Source organism: Cetorhinus maximus, chromosome 23 (genome assembly GCF_964194155.1).
Source record: "Cetorhinus maximus chromosome 23, sCetMax3.hap1.1, whole genome shotgun sequence".
NCBI lineage: Eukaryota > Metazoa > Chordata > Chondrichthyes > Lamniformes > Cetorhinidae > Cetorhinus > Cetorhinus maximus.
In genome coordinates, this window is record NC_135901.1 from 25,443,158 (window position 1) to 25,462,622 (window position 19,465).

At 43.9% G+C, this 19,465-nt stretch overlaps 1 protein-coding gene across 3 annotated transcripts; it reads left to right on the forward strand.

Annotated features, from left to right (window-relative positions):
* Positions 1 to 9,105: 9,105 nt before the first annotated feature.
* On the forward strand, positions 9,106 to 19,160 carry LOC144696935 (uncharacterized). 3 transcript variants are annotated; one of them, XM_078568658.1, is made up of 2 exons: positions 9,106 to 9,164; positions 16,292 to 19,160. In XM_078568658.1, exon 2 carries the CDS (start codon positions 16,401 to 16,403, stop codon positions 17,706 to 17,708), a length of 1,308 nt encoding a protein of 435 aa, XP_078424784.1. In that variant the 5' UTR covers positions 9,106 to 9,164; positions 16,292 to 16,400; the 3' UTR covers positions 17,709 to 19,160. The 3 variants fall into 3 exon arrangements, with proteins under 3 accessions (XP_078424784.1, XP_078424783.1, XP_078424782.1); XM_078568657.1 differs by lacking the exon at positions 9,106 to 9,164 and adding an exon at positions 9,220 to 9,338; XM_078568656.1 differs by lacking the exon at positions 9,106 to 9,164 and adding an exon at positions 13,482 to 13,606.
* Positions 19,161 to 19,465: the final 305 nt, after the last annotated feature.

Sequence of the window (19,465 nt, forward strand, 5' to 3'; positions counted from 1 at the left end):
AGAGAAAGCTGTAGGAAGCAGACTTAAGGCAAAATAGGCTTGCAGGAAGTCAGACGATCCAAGTAGACAGTTGAAGTTCTGTAACTCTTTACTATGGCATGTGAAGAAGTGGTGTGCTGTTGGCATGGCTGAACCAGAGAGAGAGTATGTGGAAGAAGGCTTGAATGAACGTAGTGATCCAGGGAATAGGGACATCAGATGGAGAGTTTGAAACCCTGGAGGTGGAACCTTGTGGAAGGCTTCTGAGAAAACGTGTCATTTGGGAGAAGATTCCATGCAGGTTCTTTGAGAGTAGCAAAGATCGAGTTCATTGAGACCGGTTGGCTCATGGTGTGATAGGTGTCTGGGGAAGGGGGGTTTGATGAAAGATCCATTGCATCTGTTTGGGGTGGCATCTATCACTTGGTTTCAGAGTGTGGTGCGCCTGACCACAAGTCTCCTATTGGTTTACATAGAGTGTGTACTAACTGTGAACATTAGAGCATAAGACAGCCTTTGTAACTTGTGTTATCCCTACAAACCTGTATATATCTGTAAAGATATAGTTGTGGGTGAAGGAGTATTGTAATATAGTTAATCTTTTCTTGTTTAATAAATGCTTTATTCTTTTGATAAAAGTTCATCAGCTGACTTCTGTGACTGTTCAGTAGCTGCCTTCCACGTTTCTAAACAAAAAATAAAAATTGGGATCTTCAAGCCGTGTTCCACCCTAATATATGATTTGTCCAGTAGTAACATCAGCAGGGATCATAATATAACTCAATTTCTCTCTCCATATATGCTGGGCCTGCTGAGTATTTGCAGCATATTCTGCTTTAATTCAGATTCCCAACATTAACTGAATTTTGCTGTAAGCTTCATTCCCTGACTGAGAGTCTTGTCTCATAATCCCGCTTTGCTTCTCTTATTTGCTTCTTCACCTCTCTTCTGAACCTTCTGTATTCTGCTTGGTTCTCAATTGTATTTTGTACCTGACACCTGTTATAATCACATTTTTTCCTTTTTAATCTTAATTTCTATCTCATTTTTTGTCCAGGGAGCTCTGTATTTGTTTGCCCTACCTTTCCCTTTTGAGGGAATATAGCTTGACTGCCCGAACCAATTCTTCTTTGAAGGTAGCCCATTATTCTGTACAGTTTTTCCTGCCAATCTTTGGTTCCTGTCTATCCGGCTCAGCTCCATTCTTGTCCCATTGAAGTCGGCTCTCCCAGTGAATTATTCTTACTCTGGATTGCCTATTGTCCATTAATTCTTTGTCAGTCTCTGCTTAGCTCCCACCTATCGCTGACCTTCTTTCCAGCTTCACCTGCTCCACCCCCTTAAACTGTATAAATTTCATCAAATTTCTACTTCTCCTTAGCTCTGAAGAAGAGCCATATGGACTCGAAACATTAACTCTGTTTCTCTCTCCACAGATGATGTCAGATCTGCTGAGGTTTTCCAGCATTTCGTGTTTTTATTTCAGATTTCCAGCACCCACAGTATTTTGCTTTTATGCCCATTGTCCTTTTCTACAGTCATTCTGAACCTTATAATACAATGATCACTGTCTCCTAAATGTTCCCCCACTGACACTTGATCTACTTGGCCCACCTCATTTCCAAAAAACGAGGTCTGGAAGTGCCTCCTTGCTTGTTGGATTGGACACATACTGCTGTAGAAAGTTCTCCTGAAAACACACTAGAAACTCTTTCCCCTCTCCACCATTTACACTATCCCAGTCAATATTGAGGTAATTAAAGTCCCCATTATATTTACTCTATGATGTTTACACCTCTGTGTAATTTCCCTGCAGATCTGTTCCTCTACATACATCCCACTAGTTGGTGGTCTATAGACTACACCCAGCAATGTAATTGCACCCTTTTTGTTCCTTAGCTCTAGCCAAATTGATTCTGCCCTTGAACCCTCTGGGACATCCTCTTTCTCCAGCACTGCAATGCTCCCCTTAACCAATACAGCCACAACAACTTATATTTATATAGCGCCTTCAACACAGCGAAACGTCCCACAGGAGCATTATGTGACAAAATATGACATTGACCCGCATTAAAAGATATTGGATCAGATGACCAAAAGCTTGGTCAAAGAGGTAAGTTTTATGGAGTGTCTAAAAGGAGAAGAGTGAGGTAGAGAGTGAGGTAGAGAGGCGGAGAGATGAAGGGAGGGAATTCCAGAGCTTGGAGCCTGGGCGACTGAAACCACAGTCACTAATAGTGGTGCAATTGTGATTAGGAATGAGGCCAGAATTAGTGCAGCGCAGATATCTCAGAAGGTTTTGAGATTCTGGGCGATTAGAGATACGGATGAGCAAGTTTATGGAGGGATTTGAAAACAAGGAAGAGAATTTTAACTAAAGATACTGCTTGACCAGGAGCCAGTGTATGTTAGCAAGTACAGAGGTGATAGGGAAATGGGACTTGCTGCAAATTTAGATACGGGCAGCAGTTTCGAATGACCTCAATCTTATGCAGGGTAAAATGTCCACTTACATCCCAGAACTGATGTCCTGGTGGATCGGCACAGTGCTGTTTCCATGATCAATGTTGATCCTTTCTAAGGTGCCATTCTCAGAACTACACACAACACTTCAGTAAAATCTGCCCCATTCCCACTGATATTCTGCCTTGCACCAACATCTCCACAGCAAATGCTTTGCAACCTATCGCAGCTCTCTTTTTTTCTTTCACTTCCCAGCTCAGCATCTGTTCTTGACCTGTTGCAGGTGTGATATTTCCATTTCTGATGCGAAACTTCAACTCACTCCACTGATTCTGAAAAAGCTATTGCGTTTTTTGTTTACAATCAGGAATTAAAGCATGTCTTTTTAGTAGGAGCAATAAATCTTTATTCCATGACTGGCAATCGAGCCTAGGTTGTGGTGCTGAGAGTGGAGAACCCTAACCACTATGGAAAATGCCCTGAAATGGAATTTATTGAGGTTACTTCTGCCATTGTTTTTTCATTCCAGACCACTTTCAACAGAGACCTCCTACAAAATGACATGTTCAAATAGAACACAAATTACTTCTTCAGACAATTAAAACAACCATTGCTATTGGCTGGAATATGAAATCGACAGTGTGGCGAATTAGTACCAAAAGCTGTAGAAATGCAAATTTCCACATCCAAAACCCACCAACCTAATCATTGCAGCTCCTGTGAAACTTACAAGGTAATGCATGGCAGATTTTCACCATGAAAAGGATTTGACTGACATCAAATTCTTCCACTTTCATGTTACACCTTTTAACTCCCACTCTCCATCTCAGACATTTCCAGTTCTATCTAATATCATCCATGTGAAACTTTAACTCTGCCCATCATTTCACTGATTTCGTCAGCTTGCTATGTATTTTATGTTATGATAAAGCCAGTAATTCGTGCTCTAATAAAAACAGAGGGCACTAAGTTATTGACAGGTCTGTTCGTATCTGTGGAAACAGAAACAGAGTTAATGTTTGTGTCAAAAATGATTCTTTTTATCAATAATAAAAGCAAATTGCTGCAGATGCTGGAAATCTGACATAAGAAACAGAAAATGCTGGAAAAACTCAGAAGGTTTGGCAGCACCTGTGGAGACAGGGATGTGGTTAAAGTTTCGATTCCATGTGACTCTTCTTAGAACTAGGAATGTGATGGTTTTAATGCTGGTGAAGGGATGGGGGAGGGAGCAGGTGAAGCAAAATAAAAGGTCAGGCATATGTTGGAGGTCAGGAGAGAATAAATGACAAAGATGTCATGGAACACAAGAAAAAGGGAATGATAATGATAGTATTCACGATTTGAGCAGGTGTTGATCGCAGAATAAATGGCGGCAAGCGGGGCCAGAAAATCCCGCCCAGAGGGTCAGCTCTGTCTGAAAACAAGATACAGACTGACTCTTGGTGGGTGGGGTGGGGGGGGGGGGTGGAGAAATACAACATGGACGACTGAGTTCATGGTGTGAATTTGTTGAACTTAATGCTGAGCCCGCAAGGCTGTAAAATGCCTAATCAGAAGATCGGGTGCTGTTACTCCAGCTTGCACTGGGCTTCACTGGAACATTGTAGAGGGCTGAAGACAGAAATGTTAACATGAAAGCGAGATGGTGAATTGAAATTGCAAGTGACAGGCAGGTCTGGGTCATTCTTGAGGACTGTGTGAAGGTGTTTCATAAAGCAGGCAGCCAGTCTGCATTGAATCTCCTCAACGTAGAAGAGACCACATTGGGGGCAGCGAATACAGTAGACAGAATTGAAAGAAATGCAAATAAATATCTGCTTAACCTGGAAGGAGTGTTTAGGCCCTTGAACAGTGAGGAAGGAGGAGGTAAAGGGGCAGGCGTTACACCTCCTGTAATTGCAGGGAAGGTGCTGTGAGAAGGGGATGAGGTTTTGGGGGTGATAGATTTTTTTGAATCAGTAATTGGTTTCTGGTTGTGATATTTTGCACAACAACGAGACCGGGAATCAAATCTGGGCAATGAGAGCACCGAATCCTAACCACTAGGTGACCAGGATGTTTCTGTAACATCTTGTTTAGTGAATTCAGCTGTCAACCCGAACATTGGTGGTTGGACACCATCCAGGGCCAAGTAGGTTCTCTCTATTCCTGCTTCTACTTATATTGCTGACACAGTTCTGCTTTGTGTCCTTTATCTACAAGAAAATGTTGTCCAAACTTTGTCAGCCCTGCTGTTATCCAGTGAGTTCCCACACAAATAGTTTTACGAATATTCATTTCAAAGAAAATTAGATAAGTTAGATCAAACATGTGCATCACATCCAACCCATTAGAAATATTGGGTTCAAAGCAACAAATAGAAATTGATTCTATGATTGCACATATAGAACTGGAACACACCATCGCACCGAGTGAATCCACTGTCAGTTTACGTGTTGCTCAGTGAAAATTTCAAACATTCTCGACTTTGTGACATACGGGCACTGAGTTGGTGAACAGCCTGGACTCAAAGAACATGTGAAAATACGAACTAGGAGCAGGAGTAGGCCACTCGACCCATCAAGCCTGTTCCACCATTCAATAAGATCATGGCTGATCTGCTGGTAACCTCCTGCCTATCCCCAATAACCTTTCACTCCCTTGTTGATCAAAAATCTAGCTCTGCCTTTAAAATATTCAAGGACTCTGCTTCCAATGCCTTTGGAGGAAAGGAGTTACAAACACTCCTGGCTCTCTGAGAGAGAAAAGAGTCCTCCTCATTCTTGCCTTAAATGACCGACCCCTTAGTTTTAAACAGTGACCCCCAGTTCTAGATTCCCCCACAAGAGGAAACATTCTCTCCACATCCACTCTGTCAAGACCCCTCAGGATCTTAAAGGTTTTGATCAAGTCACCTCTTACTGTTCGAAACTCCAGTGGATACAAGCCTAATTTGTCCAACCTGCAATGCATAACTATGTCAGTAATATATGTAGGAATAGAAAGAATCTACTTTGGCAACCCAAACATTCCTGGTATTAGTCTCGTAAACCTTCTCTGAACTACTTCTAACTTTGCATCTTTCCTTAAAGAAGGAGACCACTACTGCACACGTTGTTTCACCAGTGCGCAGTACAACTGAAACGTAACCTCCCTGCTTTTTCAGTTCATCACATAACTACTCACTTTACCAATTTTTAAATCAAACACCTTCACCTATTATGAAATTATGCTTTATCTGCTATCTTTGTTGCCCAAGTCTCCTTAAAGCCAATCTATATTCTTCCGCACAACTAACCTCAGCAGAAGCTAAATTCAATTGGAGGTCCAGCAATGAATAACCTCACAATTTCTGGTTTACAAGGCCAGTGCGCTAATCACTGAGCTACGGAGCCAACTGCTGAAAGAATACAGAAAGCTCAATCTCCTATTGCAACTTTTAAACTGACTGTTATTCTCTGTGCCATTTCCATGAAGACACAGAACGAAAGTGAGTCAAGGTTGCGATGGTAAAAATGCATTTACCCGCTCAGGGAACTGAACCACAATGACACATGGTGAGGAACACACACAGACATAGACACCGAGAGTGACAGAGGTGTCAGGGGAGACAAACATCCAGAAAGCATGGATGTCACCAAACTGGCTCCATTTTTGTTTCATTTCCACCTGCAAATTTGGTGAATGCCTGCTGATGAACGGAAATGAAAAATACACAGGAACATTTGGAAAATCTTTTAGTCCATTTAATAGATAATTAATTCTGTAAATCATTCTTAAATCAGAAGCAGTGAGAAATGTAGTCTGACAGGATCTGAACTTGTATCAGAAAACTCTGAAGGATTTCAAACCCAATTACCTTAACCGCTCAGCTCTGTAAACAAGCACCATGTACCTTTTAATGTTCTGTACCTAAAAGCTATACAATGGTTACAGCAGCGAATGAAGACATGCAGCCCCACCTATTCCTGGCTGCCCTGCAATTTCTGCTGCCTCTCCTCGATCTTTCCACCAGAATGGAGCACTGCACATGTCCTGGACACACATGGAAGGATTTGGCTAAATTGACTGAAAAGATGAACCGTCCGAAAGTCCGGCAGCAGTGGGATTCAAACCCATGACTCCAAAGAGGCTGGAGCCTTAGACCGCATGGCCATGATACCCCTTTTCTATAATGGCATCTGTTCGAGGTTGTACAGAAAGGGGAATTGGATTGTACAGAGTGACTGCGAAAAATAAAGGCATGCTTGGTCTGATTAAACTTCTTTTGAAAGTTCGGAATGAAAGCTGCATAAATACTTTTTTTTGTTCAAAAGTTATAGAAGAATCTCGAGTCCAACTCTTCATGTCATTGGGTCAGGGAAACTTTGTTAATGATCACACAGTGCGCATGGGCACTGCAGAAACTCCTGCACCTCTTTCAATATTGTTTCTCTTCACTTAGAGTTTTCAAAAGGGAACTGGACAATGACTTGAAAGGGAGAAAAATCAGGGTTCTGGAAAAAGAGAAGATAATTGGGACAGATTGGAAAGCTCTTTGTAAAAAGCTGACATAGACACGATGGGCCAAATTGTCTCCTAATGTGCTGTGTCATTTTATGATGACATTGCTAAATCAGTCTGATTCCAGCATTACTGATTATAGCAGCTGAATTCCATTTCTTCAAATCAAAGACCCAAAGTGCTGCTGCAAGACCGCGCAGCATTGTGGACAGGTCCATTGGGTTTCGGCAGCGCAGTGTTTCTGTGCTGTAGTCGTTATCACGTTCACCAAACACGCAAAAGGACCCCGATTTGAAACGGAGCAGAAACATTATCAAAACATTTACATTTAAATGTGAAGAGAAGTTTGATAATTCACTTGTGTTGTTAAATATTAAAGACACTGTCTCACAGCCACGTGACAACCCTTTTCCCATCTTTGATCAAATTACTTTGCTATCTTTACTTAACAAAATTCAATCGATTCATGTCTTGAAAAATTCAATTGACCCCCCCACCCCACCCCCCAACACCCCCACCATCCACAGCTTTTTGGAGAGGTTGGTCCTGATTTCCATCACCTTTGTCTGAACACGTTATTCCTAATTTCACTCCAGGTTCTATTGTTTTGATTCTGCCTCCTTGTTTTCGATCCCCCAGCACAGCAAATAGTTTCCCTGTATCTACCCTCACAAGCACGTTGATCATTTTAAAAACCAGCATATCAACTCTGAAACTTCAATATTTAATGAAATGCAAACCAATTTTCTGCAGCCTGCTCACCATGTAGTGCAGCAGCATTGATCTTATTGACTTGGAGGAGCTTTCTCCCAATTGTTCAGAATGGCAACAATTTTTCCATCAAGCTGCATCACACTTTGAGTCACAACGTCTTCATGATGAGGCAGAGCAGCAGCAGAGAAGGAAAGAAATGGAAGCAAATGATGTGCTCCAGATCCCAATACTTCATGGATGTCCTGCCCCTTGAGTCCAAAGATCTGCAGGCCAAGAATCAATCTGTTCAGTCACAAGAAGACCAATGGCAGAAACTCACCACGCTGAATAGATGTCATCCTTGAATTGAGAGGCTGCTGACTAAGTATTAAACAACGACTGAATAACTAACACAGGCACCAGGGCACTGAGAGAATACATGCAGATGAACAGGTTGTTTAACTGAATTCTGACCACAGAAAGCTCATTCCAGTGAAACCAGACTGAACATGAAGATGAGGCAGAAACAGAGGCAGACATGATAGTCCAAGATTAAACATAATGCAAACTGAATTAGAATGACCATTGGAGCAGCTTTATTAGATTCACAATAACTAAGCATAATAAACAGAGACCTTTCATTTTAGGATAATGAAAATACTGGACAAAGATAGGAATAGTTTGATTCTAAGGGGTTGAGAGGCTTGGTAGAGGATACACAAGTGCTTCTGCAGCTTACTGTGGTTGTGCACTCTCACAAGGAAGTAGGTGGTTAGATGATGTAAGTGTCACCATTAAGCTGCAAACATAAAATCAAGACTTTATTTAAACAATGAAGTGGATTTAGAAATGAAGAGGCCCTGTCAGTTCAATGGAACTTGAGGGATTTAGGGTTGCTGATAAAAATGAAACATTCCCGCCTCTGAGCCAGAAACCCCTCTCCAGATAGTCCTGGCGAGTGGAGACGGCTTTCCAGCTCATTCTAGGTTGGTGTGTCCGGCGGGTCTGGCTGAACACTCCCATTATGAGTTGTAGGAGCTCATCAAACTCTCCCGCTGAAGCCGGATCAACAGATCGGCTGGAATCAAACGGTTCCAGACACGGAAGGAGGGTTAAGCAGCCTGTGAATTCTTCCACTAATTCACACTGTTCTCCAAGGGATGAGTTCAAAGAGAAACAATCGCTACACTGTGTAGTTTCCCGAAATAATCCCTGCTGTCGGTCCTGAATGAATCCATTTCAGTAACAAATGTTGAAATGTTTGCTCCACACCCACAGGGTTTCATCTGTTTAAAGCCACAAACAGAAAGGTCCAGTTTTCTCCTGGAATTTGAGACAAATCTGCTTTCAAAATGATGCCGAGTTTCAGCCAATGAGGGAGATCCGGGCTCAGCCCCGCCCCCTCATTCACTCCGATTGGTTGGAGGACCAGCCACTTCCGCTGGGTCCTCCAGACCCGCCCCGTCATCCTATTGGTCCCGAGTTGCAGTCAATCACACCCCGGGCATTGTGATCTGAGCATGCGCAAGCGATGGCGACAGACGGTAAGAGAGCTCGAGCGAGCTGGTATAAAATGGAGGTTTTTACAAAGAATGAGTGCGGATCCAGATCCCAAAATAAAACCGGCAACATTTTCTACCTAAAACGGGAATAGAAAGCATGAAAATTATCCCCGACTCCCCGGTTTTCGGTTTCTCCCGCTCGGGTCTGACTCTGGGGTGAGTCCGCCGAGGCCCTAGCGCATGCGCAATGTCAGCTTGTACAGGAAGCGTCTGTAAATGGAAAGTGATAAATGTTAGGGAGCGTCTCTAAAAATGGTGATTGCCAGGAAATGTCTGCAAATGAAGGAAATTACGACTGAGCATGGAGTGCTTAAAAAGGAAGGGAACATGCTGATGAACAGGGAATGCCTGTAAAGAATCGTTGAGTCCTAGAATTGTACAGCACTGTTACCTGTGGAGATGATGATGTTTGATCTTGAATTTTTGCAGTCCGTGTGGTGAAGGTGCTCCCATAATGCTGTGAGATAAGGAGTTACAGGATTTTCACTCAGTGATGATGAAGGAACAGTGACAAGTGTCTAAATCAACAACAACAATGTGTATTTATATCGTGCCAGCCTGGATTTTGTTAGGATAGTTAAGCCTAGAGGTAACAAAAGAATAGATGAGGGTTTCAACAACAGATGAACTGAGACAAGGATGGAGTTGGACGATGTCACTGATGTGGAAATGGGTGGTCATGGTGATGATAAAGGGGAGCCTGTAGACATACTGTACTCGGATTTCCAGAAGGCATTTGATAAGGTGCCACATCAAAGGTTATTGCGGAAAATAAAAGCTCATGGTGTAGTGGGTAACATATTAGCATGGAAAGAAGATTGGCTGGATGGCAGAAAACAGAGAGTGTGCAGAAATGGGTGTTTTTCTGATTGTCAGGATGTGATGAGTGGAGTCCTGCAGGGGTCTGTGCTGAACATTTTACAATTTATATCAATAACTCAGATGAGGGCAGAGAAGTCATGGGAGCTAAATTTGCTGATGACACAAAGATAGGTAGGAAAGTATGTTGTGAAGATGACATGAGAAGATTGCAGACGCATATAGATAGGTTGAGTGGGCGGGCAAAGATCTGGCAAATGGTGTATAATGTGGGAAAATGTGAAGTTCACTTTGGAAGGAAGAATAAAAAAGCAGAGCATTACTTAAATGGAGAATGACTGCAGAATTCTGAGGTGCTGAGGGATCTAGGTGTCCTAGTGCATGAGTCACAAAAAGTTATTTTGCAAGTACAACAAGTAATTTAGAAGGCTAATGGAACGTTTTTCTTTATTATGAGAGGAATTGAACATAAGAGTAAGGATGTTATGCTTCAGTTATACAAGGCATTGGTGCAACCACATCTCAAATACTGTGCGCAATTTTTGGTCTCCTTATTTAAGGAAGGATATAAATGTGTTTGAGGTGGTTCAAAGGAGGTTTACTCAATTGATACCTGGAATGAGTGTGTTGTCTTATGAGGAAAGGTTGGTCAGTCTGGGCTTGATTCCACTGGAGTTTAGAAGAGTGAGGGGTGACTTGATTGAAGTATATATGATCCTGAAGGTCTTGACATGGTGGATGTGCAAAGGATATTTCCTCTTGTTGGTGAATCCAGAACTCGGGACATTGTTTGAAAATTAGAGGTCGACCTTTTTGGACAGAGATGAGAATTTTTTTCTCTGAGGGTTGTGCGACTCTGGAACTCTCTGCCTCAAGTCGGTGGTAGCAGGTTCATTAAATACTTCTAAGGCAGAGGTAGATAAACATTCGGCCTGTCCGCAAGCATGACCCAGACTTCCCTGTCGCTTGCCATTTCAACACACCACCCTGCTCTCATGCCCACATGTCCGTCCTTGGCCTGCTGCAATGTTCCAGTGAAGCTCAACGCAAACTGGAGGAACAGCACCTCATCTTCCGACTAGGCACTTTACAGTCTTCCGGACTTAATATTGAGTTCAACAACTTCAGATCATGAGCTCTCTCCACCCCCTTTGCGATCCCCCTTTTTCCAATAATTTATAATTTTTTTACAACTATATTTTTTTCTTTTCCCTCCTATTTTCAGATTTATTTTAATCTATTGTTTCATCTCCACCTTTAAGCCCATTTTGATTCCTTCCCCCCATCCCACCCGCACTAGGGCCATCTGCCACTGCTTGCCTGTCCTGCTTGCTTCTCTTAATGTCCCCTTTAGCACATTCTTTAGCTAATATCACCACCGTCAACACCGCTTTGTCCTTTTGTCTATGACATCTTTGGCAGTCTCTCCTTGGCCTCCACCTATCACTGGACCCCTATCAAGCTGTCCTGTCCCACCCCCTTCTACCAGCTTATATTTCATCTCATTTCTATATGTCTTAGTTCTGATGAAGGCTCATACGGACTCGAAACGTCAACTGTATCCCTCTCCACAGATGCTGTCAGACCTGCTGAGTTTTTCCAGGTATTTTTGTTTTTTTTCTAGATTTCCAGCATCCGCAGCATTTTGCTTTTATCGTAGATAGATTTTTGTTAGGCAAGGGAATCAAGGATCATTGGGGATAGATAGGACTGTGGAATTTGAAATACAAGTAAATCAGTCATGATTATATTGAATGGCGAAGCAGGCTCGAGGAGCCAAATGGCCTACTTATGCTCCTACTTTGCATGTTCGCATGATGCGGATATGTGGTTGGAAGGTCAGTTTGGGGTGAAACATGACACCGATGTTGTGAACAGTCTGGTTCAGCCTCAGACAGTTGCTAGGGAGAGGGATGGAGTCAGTGGCTATCGAGTGGAGAAGGGACTGAAGACAATGGTTTCAGTTATAGGGGAGGCGGTGGCATAGTGGTATTGTCACTGGACAAGTAATCCAGAGATCAGGGTAATGCCATAGGGCAGGTTCGAATCCCACCATGGCAGATGGTGGAATTAAAAGTCTAATGATAACCATGAAACCATTGTCAATTGTTGTAAAAACCCATCTGGCTCACTAATGCCCTTTCGGGATGGAAATCTGCTGTCCTTACCTGGACTGGCCTACATGTGACTCCAGACCCACTGCAATGTGGTTGACTCTATCAAACAACTGCCAGAAATTGGATGAGGAATGAAAACAGATGGACCACCTGGCATTGACCTAGGCCAGAAGCATCAACAGCAAACTCAGCCCTGTCGACCTTGCAAAGTCCTCCTTATGAACATCTGCTGCCAAAAGTGGGAGAGCTGTCTCACAGATGAGTTAAGCAACAGCCTGACATGCTCATACTCAAGGAATCATAGCCCTCATGGAGACTAAGTCCCACCTTCACATTGAGGATACCCTCCATCATTTTGTGTGGCACAACACTAGCAACTCAAGACAGGACAACCAGAATTGTACTCAACCACAGTCTGTAACCTCATGGCCCAGCATATCACCTACCCTACCATTACCACCAAGCCTGGTTCAATCAAGAGTGCAGGTAGCATACCAGGAGCAACACAAGGCAAACGTAAAAATGAAGCTACAACACAGGACTACTTGAGTGCCAAACAGCATAAGCAGCAAGCGATAGACAGAGTTAAGCCATTCCACAACCAAAGAATCATATCTAAGCTCTCAGTCCTACCACATCCAGTCGTGAATGGTGGTAGACAATTAAACATCACTGGAGGAGGATGCTCCACAAATATCCCCACCCTCAATGCTGGGCAACAATCTTTAGCCAGAAGTGCCGAGTGGGTGATCCAGCTCTGCCTCCTCCAGAGGTCCCCATCCTCACAGATGCCAGTCTTCTGCCAATTCGATTCACTCCATGTGATATCAAGAAATGGCTGAAGGCAGTGGATAATGTAAATGCTATGCGCCCTGACAATATTCCGGCAATCGTACTGAATACTTGTGCTCCAGAACTTGCCACGACCCTGGCCAAGCTGTTCCAGTACAGCTGCAACACTGGCATGTACCCGGCAACATGGAAAATTGCTTAGATTTGTCCTGTACACAAAAAGGACAAGTCCAACCTGGCCAATTGCAGACCCATCAGTCTAATCTTGATAATCAGTAAAGTGAGGGAAGGGTTCATCAACAGTGCTATCAAGCAGCACTTGCAGAGCAATAACCTGCTCAATGACACACAGTTTGTGTTTCGCCAGGGCCACTCAGCTCCTGACCTCATTAAAGCTTTGGTTCAAACATGAACAAAAGAACTGAACTCCAGAGGTGGGGTGAGAGTGACTGCCCTTGACATCAAGGCAGCATTTGACTGAGTGTGGCATTAAGGAGCCATAGAAAAACTGGAGTCAATGGGAATCAGGGGGGAAACTCTTCACTGGTTGGAGTCATAGCTAGCACAAAAGAAGATTATGGTTGTTGGAGGTCAAGCATCTGAGTTCCAGGACATCACTACAGGAGTTCCTCAGGATAGTGTCCTAGGCCCAACCATCTTCAGCTGCTTCATCAATGACCTTCCTTCCATCATAAGGTCAGACATGGGGATTTTCGCTGATGATTGCACAATGTTCAGCACCATTTGCGACTCCTCAGTTACTGAAGCAGTCCATGTCCAAATGCAGCAAGACTAATCAGGGATGATCAGCATGGATTTGTTAAAGGAAGGTCTTGCTTCTCAAATTGATTGAATTCTTTGAGGAAGTGACAAGAAGGGTTGATGAAGGTAGTGCAGTCAATGTTGTGTACATGGATTTTAGCAAAGCATTTGACAAGGTCCCACATGGCAGATTGGTCAGGAAAGTAAAAGCCCATGGGATTGAGGGTAATGTGGCAAACTGGATAAAAGGTTGGCTTTGTAACAGGAAACAAAGGGTAATGGTCGATGGATGCCCTTGCGAATGGAATGTTATCTCAAGTTGTGTTACACAGGGCTCGGTGTTGGGACCCTTGCTGTTTGTGTTATATATTAACGATTTGGACGTGAACATGGGGGGCACGATTGGGAAATTTGCAGATGACACAAATATCGGTCGAGTAGTGGATAGTGTTGGGTAGCCAAAATCTCCAAAACGATATAGATGGATTGGTGGAGTGGGTGGTAAAGTGGCAGATGGATTTTAACATAGAGAAATGTGAGGTCGTACATTTAGGGAGGTCATACAGTTACAGGGGTTACACAATAAATGGGAATATACTAAGAGGGGTAGATGAAGTGAGAGATCTTGGCGTACAAATACACAGGTACTGAAGGCAGCAGTTCAAGTGGACAAGGTTGTAAAGAAGGCATATGGAATGCTCTTCTTCATTGGCAGAGTTACAGAATATAAAAGTAAGGATATAATGTTGGAATTGTATAAAACACTGGTGAGGCCACAACTGGAGTATTGTGTGCAGTTCTGGTCACCACATTACAGGAAGGATGTAATAGCTTTGGAGAGAGTGCAGAGGAGGTTTACAAGAATGTTGCCAGGGTTAGAAGAGTGTGGCTATGAGGAGAGATTGGATATGTTGGGGTTATTTTCCTCAGAACAAAGAAGGCTGAGAGGTGACTTGATTGAGGTGTACAAAATTATGAGGGGAATAGATCGAGTGGACAGGATAAAATTGTTTCCCTTGGTGGAGAATTCTAGAACCAGGGGACATAGATTCAAGATAAGTGGCAGAAGGTGTAGAGGGGACATGAGGAAGAACTTTTTTATGCAGAGGGTAGTGGGTGCCTGGAATTCGCTGCCCAAGTTGGTGGTAGAGCCAGAAACTCTAAACTCTTTTAAAAAGTACCTGGATCTGGACCTTCAGTGCTGTAAGCTGCAGGGCTATGGGTCGGGTGCAGGAAGGTGGAATTAGAAAGGGCACCTGGGTGTCCTTGGGCTGGCATGGACAAGATGGGCCAAATGGCCTCCTTCTGTGCTGTAACTTTTCTATGGTTCTAAGACCTGGACGATATCCAGGCTTAGGCTGACAAGTGGCAAGTAACATTCATGCCACACAAGTGCCAGGCAATGACCATCTCTACGAGAGAGAATCTAACGATCACCCCTTGACATTCAGTAGCATTACCATTGCTGAATCCCCCTCTATCAACATCCTGGGAGTCACCAGTGACCAGAAACTGAACTGGTCATATAAATACTGTGGCTACAAGAGCAGGTCAGAGGCTAGGAATGCTCCAGCGAGTAACTCACCTTCTGACTCCCCAAAGCCGGTCCAACATCTACAAGGCACAAGTCAGGAGTGTGATGGAATACTCCCCCCTTGCCTGGATGAATGCAGCTCCAACAACACTCAAGAGGTTTGACGCCATCCAGAACAAAGCAGCCGCTTGATTGGCACCACATCCACAAACTATCATTCCCTCCACCACTGACACAGAGTAGCAGCAGTGTGTATCATCTACAAAATGCACTGCTGGAACTCACTAAGGCTCTTTAGACAGCATGTTTCAAATCTAGAAGAACAAGGGCAGCAGATACATGGGAACACCACCACCTGGAAGTTCCTCTCCACGCCACTCACCATCCTGACTTGAAAATATATCGCTGTTCCTTCACTGTTGCTGGGTCAAAATCCTGGAACTCCCTCCCGAACAGCACTGTGGGTGTACCTACATCACAGGGACTGCAGCGGTTCAAGAAGGTAGCTCACCACCACCTTCTCAAGGGCAATTAGGGATGGGTAATAAATGTTGGCCGAGCCAGAGACGGCTACATCGCATGAATGAATGAAAGAAAGAAAGGAAAATTTTTGCAGTATTTATATGAAAGACATTGCTGCTCATCCAGTACTGGATGTCAGTCAAATCAGGATGGTGTGTGACTTGGTGGGGAACTTAGAGGTGATGATATTCACGTGCACCTACCACCTTGGTCCTTCTAGATGGCTGAGTTTGAGGGGTTGGGAGATTCTGTCAAAGTTCTGGTCAAGCCGTAAACATAAATCCCTCTCCTTCACCCCCTCTCCCACGTCTCCCTCTCTCCTCACCTCATTTCCAGACTGTTGTGTACACCCAGACTCAGACCGGGCGGCAGGTTCCCTTCCCTGAAGGACATGAGTGAATCAGTCGGGTTTTGATGACAATCCAGCAGCTTTAGTGGTGACTTTTTCCTCGTGCCAGCCCCACAAATTACCACATTCATTCAGCTCAATTATGCAACGTACCTTTGTGTTTTTGTGGGGTCTCTCTCATTCCCTTTTTATCTGTTTTAAATCAATTTCACAGGATATTAGAAGTGGAGGATTTGCAGTCAGGAAACTCAAACCAAATCTCACATCAGAATCTGACAGAGTTGCTCAATTTGTTGTCACCTGAATATCATCGGAATTTGAACATGGAAGGAAAAAGCACCGTTCACAGTGGGGAGAAACCGTACACGTGTTCTGTGTGTGGACGAGGTTTCAGCCGATCATCTGGCCTGTCGAGACACAAGCACAGTCACAACAGGGAGAAGCCATGGAAATGTGGAGACTGTGGAAAGGGATTCACTCAGTCATCCTACCTGCTGATACACCAGCGAGTACACACTGGGGAGAGACCATTCACCTGCCCTGAGTGCGGTAAGGGATTCACTCAGGCATCCAACCTGCTGACACACCAGAAACTTCATACAGGGGAGAGGCCGTTCACCTGCTCTGACTGTGGGAAGGGATTCACTGCGTCATCCCACCTGCGGACACACCAGCGAGTTCACACTGGGGAGAAACCATTCACCTGCCCTGAGTGTGGTAAAGGATTCACTTGGTCATCCAGCCTGCTGACACACCAGAAACTTCATACAGGGGAGAGGCCGTTTACCTGCTCTGACTGTGGGAAGGGATTCACTGCGTCATCTCTCTTGCTGACACATCAGCGAGTTCACACTGGGGAGAAACCATTCACCTGCTCCGAATGTGGGAAGAGATTCACTTCGTCATCCCACCTACTGGCACATCAGCGCACTCACACTGGGGAGAGGCCATTCACCTGCTCCGAGTGTGGTAAAGGATTCACTCAGTCATCCCACCTACTGGCACATCAACGAACTCACACTGGGGAGAGACCATTCACCTGCTCTGAATGTGGGAAGCGATTTGCTCACTCATGCCACCTAGTGACACACCAGCGAATTCACACTGGGGAGAGACCATTCCACTGCTCCAAGTGTGGGAAGGGATTCACTTCATCATCCCAGTTACTGACACACCAGCGAATTCACACTGGGGAGAGACCATTCACCTGCTCAGAGTGTGGGAGGAGATTCGCTCACTCATGCCACCTAGTGACACACCAGAGAATTCACACTGGGGAGAGACCATTCCACTGCTCCAAGTGTGGGAAGGGATTCACTCAGTCATCGCACCTACTAACACACCAGCGAGTTCACACTGGGGAGAGACCGTTCACATGCTCTGAGTGTGGGAGGGGATTCACCCTGTCATCCGACCTGCTGAAACACCAGCAAGTCCACAGTGGAGAGAGACCATTTACCTGCTCTGACTGTGGGAGGAGATTCACTCTGTCATCCACCTTGCTTATACACCAGCGAGTTCACACTGGGGAGAGACCATTCACCTGCTCTGAGTGTGGGAGAGGATTCACGCTGTCATCTAGCCTGCTGAGACACCAGAGAGTTCACAATGGGGCGAGGCCTTTCGCCTGATCTGAGATTGGGAAGAGATTCACTCAATCTTCCCACCTTCTGACACACCAGTGAGTTCACGAGTAACTACTGTGATTTCATTTTGCTTTTAATCACGTCCAGGACTGAATCATGTTATTTGGAATCTGTTTTTTCCCTTCTACAAAGGAAGATGGTTGTGGATTTGGAGGTCAATCGTATCAGCCCCAGGTCATCGCTGCAGGAGTTTCTCAGGGAAGTGTCCTCAGCCCAACCATCTTCAGCAGCTTCATCAATGACCTTCCCTTCATCATAAGGTCAGAAGTGAGGATGTTCACTGATGATTGTACAATGTTCAGCACCACTCATGGCTCCTCGGATACTGAAGCAGTCCATGTCCATATGCAGCAAGACCTGGACAATATTCAGGCTTGGGCTGACAGGTGGCAAGTTACTTTTGCTTCACATTAGTGCCAGGCAATGATCATCTCCCCTTGACATTCAATGGCATTACCCATCACTGAAACCCCCACGATCAACATCATGGGGGTCACCATTGACCAGAAACCGAACTGGACTGGCCATATATATTTATATATAGTGTGGCAACAAGAACAGGTTGACACTTGGAATTCTGTGGCGTGTTTCGCACCTCCTGTCACAAAACTATAATAATTTTCATAATATTATTGTGGTTTATTGTAAAGTAGGTTTATGGATGTGAATGTACATCGTTCTGTCTGTGAGATTTAATTAGATTCATGTAGACTGTTAGGTTGAAGTTATCAAAAGAAGTTAGGTGTACAAACGATATAAATGCTAATGAGTAAACGTAGACGAGGGCTTAGCATATAAGATATGAAGGAAATTTGCATTTTTAGATAAATGAACGAGTTGTTGGGTTTCAAAGGGATGATAGGATATTTACAACTAGCAAGATAAGCAAGGCCAAGCAGTGTGTTTATTTTTCCAAAAGGTACTGACCATATTGGCAACATGAAAGATTTTTATATTATGGGAAAGCTAAATTTCCAAAGACATATAGAACAGTGGAATTTACAGATTAAAGAGCGAGAAATATATGTAAAGAGGAATGAAAAGCTTTGTTGTGGGGCCATGTAAGATCTAAAAGGAGTATGTGAAACAGCCTTGGAGAAGCCTCCGGCCATTTTTGCAGAACTCTGCTGTGTCCAGTAACTAAATTTGGAGAAAAGCCTTTGGAATTCAGTCGAATTCAGTTGAGTAGGTGCTGTGGTAGACTTGCTGGCTTGCTATTTAAATTTAAAATCTATTTGGACTGTTGTGTGTAGTTGAGAGTCAGGTTAATTAGGAATTTTGAGATTTGTTAAAGTATTAAGTAACTGTAATCTTATGTATGTGCTTGAAATCTTTTCTTTTGATAATAAATCAAATTTCAATTTAGTTTAAGTGTCTAAAGGTGTTAATCGACTCATTACTTCTGAACAGTGCATGAATCTTTTTGAAATAAATACAAATTGCAAAACCATTGTGATAGTGTCGTCAAGTTTCCCTTGTGGATTTGGTGCACCTGGCAAGCATCTCCTGCCACGTCATGACACTCCCCAAAGCCTCCACATCATCTACAAGGCACAAGTGAGGAGTGTGATGGAATACTCTCCACCTGCCTGGATGAGTGCAGTTTCATAACACGCAAGAAGCTCGACAACATCCATCACAGAGCAGCGAGCTTGATTGCTGCCCCGTCCACTACCTTAAACATTCATACCCTCCTCAAACGACCCACAGTGACATCATCTTACAAGATGCACTGCAGTAAC

Coding starts and splice junctions, on each gene's coding strand:
- LOC144696935 (XM_078568656.1), top strand. CDS start 13,488: ATGGTTGTTGGAGGTCAAGCATCTGAGTTCCAGGACATCACTACAGGA. Junction 13,607..16,291: donor GACCTTCCTTCCATCATAAG/GTCAGACATGGG, acceptor TCAATTTCACAG/GATATTAGAAGTGGAGGATT.